Source organism: Girardinichthys multiradiatus, chromosome 23 (assembly GCF_021462225.1).
Source record: "Girardinichthys multiradiatus isolate DD_20200921_A chromosome 23, DD_fGirMul_XY1, whole genome shotgun sequence".
NCBI classification, from domain to species: domain Eukaryota; kingdom Metazoa; phylum Chordata; class Actinopteri; order Cyprinodontiformes; family Goodeidae; genus Girardinichthys; species Girardinichthys multiradiatus.
In genome coordinates, this window is record NC_061815.1 from 38,993,039 (window position 1) to 39,000,751 (window position 7,713).

A 7,713-nucleotide genomic window follows, 5' to 3' on the forward strand; every position below is an offset into this window, starting at 1 on the left:
GTTTAGGCTGTGGTGCTTTAATGGTGTGGTTGATACTTTCTCTGTTATGATTTGGGATTGTTTGGTTTTTGGTTTCGGGTTTTTTCTTATGTTTTTCACAGTTAAGGTTTTGAATCGTTCTTTTGTTTATTATTATTATGTATTATTATTATTCTTAGATTTTGAATCATGCTGCTGTTTATTATTTTTCTGGTCATGTTTTAGTCTTGTTCATGTTTTGTCAAGTTTGGTTTTGTTTGTATATAAGAGTCTCTGTTTTTGCCGCAGCCACGTTTTGTTCTGTCTGTCAATTAAGTTTATTCGGTTCACCTGCTCCAAGTTAATCTGTCTCCTTACTCCACCTGGTTTTCACTCCATATATACACACCTGTTCAGTTAGTCATCGCGGAAACATTTCTCATATCATGTCTTGTTCTCAAATCATACTCTTGTCTTGCTTTGTGGTTCATGCCAAGCCTGTCCTGCCTGTCCGTTTATTGTTTTGTTCCTGCCTCTTCTGAGAGTGAGTTTTTGTTTTTTATTAAATCGTTTTTGCGCTTACCATCACGCTGCCTGCTCGTCTGCATTCTGGGGTCCTATATCTCGCAAGCCATAACATTCTCTGCACAATTTGGCCATATAATAACAACGGACCATTGTTTAAATGCCACAGCCAACCTGGGTATTGCTGCTGATCATGTGCATCCCTACCCATCTTCTAATAGCTAGTTGTAGCATCCAGCTAAACACCGCAGTTTATTGGGTACACCTTGCTAGTACCAGATTGGATCCCTTTTGTCTTCAGAAATGCTTCAATTCACTGTGGCATATTGACATCACAGCATCACTCAGTTGCTTCATATTTGTTGGCTTCACATGCATGCAAATCTAACCTAATAAAGAGGCCGTTGAGTGTATATCTGTAAATGTTTTTCAAAGGACTTTATCATCCCTTTTCTAGTCATAAAACACAAAGCATAATACTGCCCTGTCAGTATCATCCTCTGTTGAAATGAATAGACCCATTGCCACTTTGTGACATCAGCAGGAAAGGGGGCTCATGGCGCGTCACACATCACACCACACCACACATTAAGTCTTCTAGATCAGATTTATTCACCTTCATTTGGTCAAGTTAAAAAGGAGACCCACGCCGTCCAATGAGATTAACTGCTGAGTCTGAGAGCTCTCAGATTGGTCGACAAGCGAGCAGAACATTTCCCAGGCTGCACCTCCCACATGAGGTGACTAAAGGCTTAGTGTGAGCCTGATTAATTAGGCAGCAGGTGGGTGCAGGATGTCAGTAGGGGTGATCACCCAAACAAATACATGGACATAGACCTGCTTCTGTAAGTATCTTGTTGAACTTTTACATTTACACCTTTTAACATGCAATGTACTTATGCATCTGCCTCAGAGTTTAGTGCCAGCAGCATCACTGAAGATCCTTTCTTTTGCATTTCACCACCTGTACAACATGTTCATTACCAAATAAAATTACTGAAATAATCAGAACCTGGATGATAAATACTGAGTACTAAGAGGTTAACATGGGTTTATTGTTTATTTTGCTAATACTTTGTGTTTCATTAGTTATTTCTGAGATTTCTGAGGCACACCCGAATGGTTTTATAATTTTAATTGATAGTTTTGTAATTGTCTTTTAATGTTTATGCTTTGGAAAACCTCCATAACCAGCATGTATTGAAAGGACCGTGCATTTCCAAAGCACAGACTAGAACATTTGGTTTAATGCAAACAACATCCAATTAACCAATTGGCAAAGATTCAAAATGCTTAAGACAGCAAAGCTTAAAATCTTTAAAATATTTTTTAATATGTGTTTGTATGTTCTTTATGTCTACATAAAAAAGCAAATATTTGCATATAAAAGTTATGACTGCACAGTGTTGACTGGAGGTGTTTTGACAGTTTACATGTAATGGAAGCCACAATTTGAAGTGCTTGATGCTTGAACGAGTCACTGGTTGCTTCACTGTCGAGAACAACAACTGTTGAGGTCATCTGGTGAACAACACTTTTAAAGTGGGCCATTCTAAACTGGCTTCAGCAGATTATGGTGCCTGAACAGATGAACTAAACAAACGTCACTTACATCTACCGGGTTAGTCAGTGGCCTGAATACCTCGCAGACCTTCTGCTCAATGTCTACTGCAAAGCTGAGGCAGAGTACTCGCTCCCACTCCTCACAAGGGAAAAGCCTACCATATGGAAATGTGTTTAAGTCCAGAGTAGACAGACAAAAAGCATCTTTGCATCAGACCTGGCCAAGAACAGCTTGTTTACTCAAACTACCTCAGCCCTCATTTATGACTAATTCTGATGTTTATGCCTGCCTGCAGGTACCAGTTCCAGAGAAGATGGTGGCCGTTGTGCTCACCTTGTTCTCCTCAAGTCAATATGTTCAACTTAATGAGCAACTGCTGCAACTGGGTCTCCAAAATCCAGGAGCCAATCAGGTACACATTATGGCTTTCACAACCTGCAATTATACAAAGTCCATCGATTTTAGATGCGCAATACTTACACAGCTCTTTGGACTTACAGGCATCCCTGGTAAAGATGTGTTTCCCTGGGTTATAAATATGATGACTGAAGCCTTTTTTCTCTTAGACACTTCTAGAGATGGGAAAGACCACAGAACATTCAAGTAAAGCAGTCAGGAAATGGCTACAAGGCTGTGAAAATTTGTGATTTCTTCTGTTTGTCAGTCAGTCATTTTTTTACCACTTATTCCATAGTGGAATGCGGGGGAGCTGGTGCCTATCTCCAGCAATCCAAAAGCGAAAGGCGGGGAACACCCTGGATAGGTCGCCAGTCCATTGCAGCCCATTTTAGTCCTGTATCTTAATTGTATTTAATTTCAGACTTTGACTAGGCCATTCCAAACCTACATTTTTGTCTTCCTGAGCCCTTCAGAGATGCACTTCTTGGTGATCTTTGGATCACAATTCTGCAGCATAACTTAAATGTGTTCAAGCTTAAGTGTCACCAACCGATGGCCAGACAGTCCCTTTGAGGATTTTCTGGTTGAGAGCAGAAGTCATGGTTCCATCAACAATAGCAAGTGATTCAGGTCCTAGAGAAGCAAACCAGCCTCAAACCATGGCACTACCACCACTGTGTTTGACTGTCCGTAAGATTTTTTGTTTTTGAAATGTTATGTTAGTTTTACACCAGATGTAACAGGACACCTTCCAGAAAGTTCCACTTTAGTCTCGTTAGTCCACAGAATATTTTCCCCAAAGTCTTGGTGATCATGAAAATGTTTTTTTGGCAAATGTGGGACGGGCCTTTGTTTCCTTTTTGGTCAGCAGCTGTTTTGTCTTAGTCTTGGAACCCTACCATGGATGCCATTTCACCCAGTCGCTCCCTTATTGTTGAACCATGAGCACTGACCTTAACTCAAGTAAGTGAGGCCTGCAGTGCTTTAGATGTTGTTCTGGGTTCTTTTGTGACCTGCATGGGTCTTCGCTGTGCTCTTGGAGAAATTGTGGTTGAAGGGTCACCACTGTTTCTTGTTTTCTTTGTGGACAATGGCTCCTACTGCGGTTTGCTGTGGTCCCAAATGCTTAAAAATGGCTTTATAATCGTTTCCATACTGATGTCCATGATTTTGTTATTCATCTGTTCTTAAATTTTGTTTTATCAAGAATGATGTTCTGTTTTTTTAGATCTTTTAGCCTACTTCATGTTGTCATACAGGTTCTATTTAGGGAATTTCCCGATTTTACAGGTCTTACAGTAATCTGACCCGGATGTTGCTGATGAAATTTAACTTTAAATTCTAAAAAAGGCAGTTTTTCTACCGTTAATACGTGATTACTTATGTAGGGCCAGGATGGTTAGGTTGTTTTTTTCTTTGTCTGATAATAAAATGCTTTTTTTTATGATCAAATATTTATGTGACAAAAAATAAAAAAAATGAACAGTGTTGTAGCTACTCACCAAAACTTGCCAATTTCCAGTCAGAGTAATTATTAAAAAGGTTTAAAACAACTAAAACTGAGACAAGCAAGACTGGAAGAGGACCCAAATTTATCTTGTAACTAAATACAGTGACAAGGATTGTAAGAGAGTTACAAAATCTTCAGAGCCTGCATGATAAAAACACCCCTAAGGTTTTTGAACGGTAATCGTCAGAACTTACTTTCCAAAATTAAAGCATTAAGCCTTAAAAGAGAACTGATATAGCTCTGTTTTTGTTTCTCTGAAGGAAAGTGACCATTCTTGTGGTTGGTCTTGACAAAGCAGGGAAAACCTCCTCGATCAGAGGGATGTTAAGAGGTACTGAACATAGCAGAGTTGGACATTTACAGCAGAAATGTAAAACCTAACTCACCTGTTTGTCTGCTCCAGTTCCTCCTGGTGTCGATGCAGGGCCCACCCACAGCTGCATTAAAAATGAGCTGAGAGTTGAGAACTACCTCGTTACGCTGTTGGACGTCGGAGGAACTGCAGAGTCCCGGGGAGTTTGGAGGGAGCTCTATGGAGAAGCACATGGAATAATCTTTGTTGTAGACTCCAGCGACAGGCAGAGGATGAAGGAGGCCAGGGAAGTTCTTGCAGACCTGCTGAACCAACCAAGGGTTGCAGGAAAACCCATATTAGTGTAATTTCTCCATGCTTTAAACCTAACCTCTATGTCTGATCTAGCATCTTGAGCATCTAGGTTAAATATAAGTAATTTTGACTCTATTTCTACATTAGAACTGTGTTATTGTGCTTTCAGGTTGGCAAACAAACAGGATAAGATGAACTCGTTGCTGGGAAGTGAACTGATTGAGATTCTCTCTTTGGAAAAGCTGGTTAACCAGAGCCGATCTCTGTGCCATATTGTGAGTCCTATTCAGAGTCCTGTTCAGATGGATGGACGGATGATTGGATCTATTAGACATTAGGATAGAGGATAAAATCTAGACAAATATTTCTCCATACTTATCCAGGCTTGGTATTTACTTTTATTTTTTTTAGGAATCCAGAAAATGATGGCAATGAAGGCAGACTATTCAGTTTCAATTCAGTTTATTTATAAAGCGCCGATTCACAACACATGTTGTCTCAAGGCACTTCACAAAAGGCTAAAAGACTTAAACATTAAGTGCAAAGATTTGACCTTTTGTTGGTTTATTAGGAGCCTTGTTCAGCCTTAATGGACCTGCGACGCTGGTCGGACAGAAAGACTCTGAGAGGCCTTCGCTGGTTGCTGCGTGCTGTTTGTCTGGATTATCCGGAGCTGTGTGCACGGGTGGCCCAGGACAGCAAGAGTCCTCTGGAGCCAAGGGAGAGAGAAAAGAAAGGAAAAGCTGAAAAAGTCCAAAGAAAAACCAAAATGGAAAGGTACTTTCAAATGCAGAGAATGAAGGGATTGAACAGTGCAATGTTTTTAACAAGACCTGATAGTTCAGTTGTACTTTTGTCTCCCCTAAGAATGAGATCCAGCAAGTCTGATCTACGTCAGATTCATCGGCCTAAAGACAAGGAGAAAAGGAGCAATGGCGAAGGAAAGCTGCAGCCCATTCGGAACATGCTGCAGAAGGTCAGAAGAGCATTGGTTTTCATAATGGAAAAAAGTCAAAAATTCTCCAGAAATATTAAACAAACATAGAATTTTGTTAAGGGCGTAAATTGCTATTACTTTAAGCTAAACTGAATAGATGCATGTTTCGCTTTTGAAATAATCCAAACTCTAAGGTCTTCTGGAAAAGGTCTTTTGTTGATACCTAAAGTGAGAACAGAAGACCTGAGGGGTCTGGAGGGGCAAGATTATAGCAAATCTAACAACTACGACCATTTCAAATATTAGTAAGAGCTCTGTAAAATCCATTCCAAAATCATTTGGTATGCTAGATGACAAGATAACATTATACTTAACTTCTCTGCTGTGAGAGGTTAAAATTCAACCACAAACAAACTTTAAAATTGCTGCTTATTGTTTGTGTTGTCCCCTTATTTTGACTATGGCCCTAGATCCGGGGTCAGAACCTTTTATAACCATAGGAGCCATTTTTACCTTTGGTTCCTTTGGTTCAGCTAAACAAAATTTGTTCAGAGCCACAAAAGCAACACAACTCTCCAAAACACAATGGCTTGTTTTTATATATACAACAGGAAGTTTGTTTAGATTTTAAAATAAAGAATACAATTTTATGTTTGTTTTTAGTATATTCATTCAATGGGGCATTAAACGTTTTAAAAAGCAAATAGTTTAAAACCTATTGACAAAAAAATTACTTTATAAAAAAGAATATTCCTCACATTTTTAATGTCATTCTTTGTGGAAATGTTATGCATATACCGCATGAAAACGCCTAAGAAAAACTACTTGAGCTAGCACGTTTTAAATTACCATTATGTTTTAAAATAGTGCTCAAATACTAAGTTTCACAGCAGTTCTCTCTGCCCTATAGAGAAGTGACTTGTGACATGAGCAACAACCAAATTGTAAGTCTGTTTTTCCAGGAAACCACACTGAAAAAGAGGCTTAAGTCAAAGAAGATTAAGAACAAGTCAGTTAAGGTCACAAAAGGTGTGAAAGATGGCGAAGAAGCTCCTGAAGAGGAGGGTGAAGGAAATGAAGGAGAGCAGGAAAATTCTGGAAACAGAGACAAAGCCAGCAGTGCCCTGATCCCTCCGAAAAAAAGGAAACTGAAACGCAAGACAAAGGTGAAAGAAGAGACACTGGATGCACCGGAATCGCTCGAAAACAACGAGACACCAACAAAAGGTTGACCCCAGCTGCATTATGTTGATCTTTTAGCTGTGTAGAAATTAAACCCTAATAATTTTTTGATTTTACATATAGCTAAAGGAGAAAGGAAGAAGAAGAAGAAGGTTGTGAAGGTAAATAGAAAGAACAAGATCAACACAGAGGGAATGCCCGTGGCTTACTCTCAACCCGTGGACCTTTCTGCAACCTTTGGTGAGCCACAAACACTTCTACTTACCCCCACCCGTCAGAGAAAAAAAAACCTCTTAAATTACAAACCTTAATGTAAAAAGACGAACCTGTCTCCTGATAGATCTTTACAGAAAAGCAATCCTGGCTCTGAAGGAACGTCAGGATCAGGCTCAAAGACAGTGAAGCCCGGTGGCTTCCAGCTATCCGAACAGAGGCAACTTGTACCACACCAGTAGTACCAAGCACTCCTCATCACCTGGAAATAACTGCTATTTCTATAAGAGCAAAGAAAGTTGTATTGACCTCCTGACCCCTCAGCCTTTGAGGGGAAACTTCAGTGTGCAGTGAAGGGAAGGCAAAAAAGAAACATTGTTTTGTTCTCTGTAAAAAGAAAAGGGAAATAAGGCATTATTGTGAGTACTTGGCCAAAATGTTCAGTAGTAGTTTGTAAAATACTGTGGGATGATTTTTAATCTGTATTTTCTATAATTATTTGAGAAATATCCAATAAGCTCAGATCTTTGCAAAGATTGGCATGCCGGTGATTAGATTTGTGATTAAGTAATAAAAACATTGTCTCTATGCTTACCTGGCATGTCTCTTGTTTGTTATAAACCTTGTAGTGTAACATCTTGGACTTCCTGCTTAGCTTTGTAGATGATTAGGAAAATGTTTTGATGCTTTGAATCACTGTCCTATCAGAGCTTTTTCCAGGTTTTAACCATCTGACCCAAACTGTCTCCCAAACGGAAAGAAAATGAGTAAAGATACTCAGGAAAGACATAGCCACAACCCCGAGCAATGAACTGGAA

The 7,713-nt window shown here is 39.5% G+C and overlaps 1 protein-coding gene across 1 annotated transcript; it reads left to right on the top strand.

The window, feature by feature from the left end:
• Positions 1 to 1,213: 1,213 nt before the first annotated feature.
• Positions 1,214 to 7,483, top strand: arl13a (ADP-ribosylation factor-like 13A). Its single transcript, XM_047353676.1, has 10 exons — positions 1,214 to 1,328; positions 2,343 to 2,459; positions 4,217 to 4,287; positions 4,360 to 4,612; positions 4,733 to 4,838; positions 5,135 to 5,340; positions 5,431 to 5,539; positions 6,463 to 6,727; positions 6,806 to 6,922; positions 7,023 to 7,483. The coding sequence occupies exons 1-10, from the start codon at positions 1,309 to 1,311 to the stop codon at positions 7,082 to 7,084; spliced, it is 1,326 nt and encodes a 441-aa protein (XP_047209632.1). The 5' UTR covers positions 1,214 to 1,308; the 3' UTR covers positions 7,085 to 7,483.
• The last annotated feature ends 230 nt before the right edge of the window (positions 7,484 to 7,713 follow it).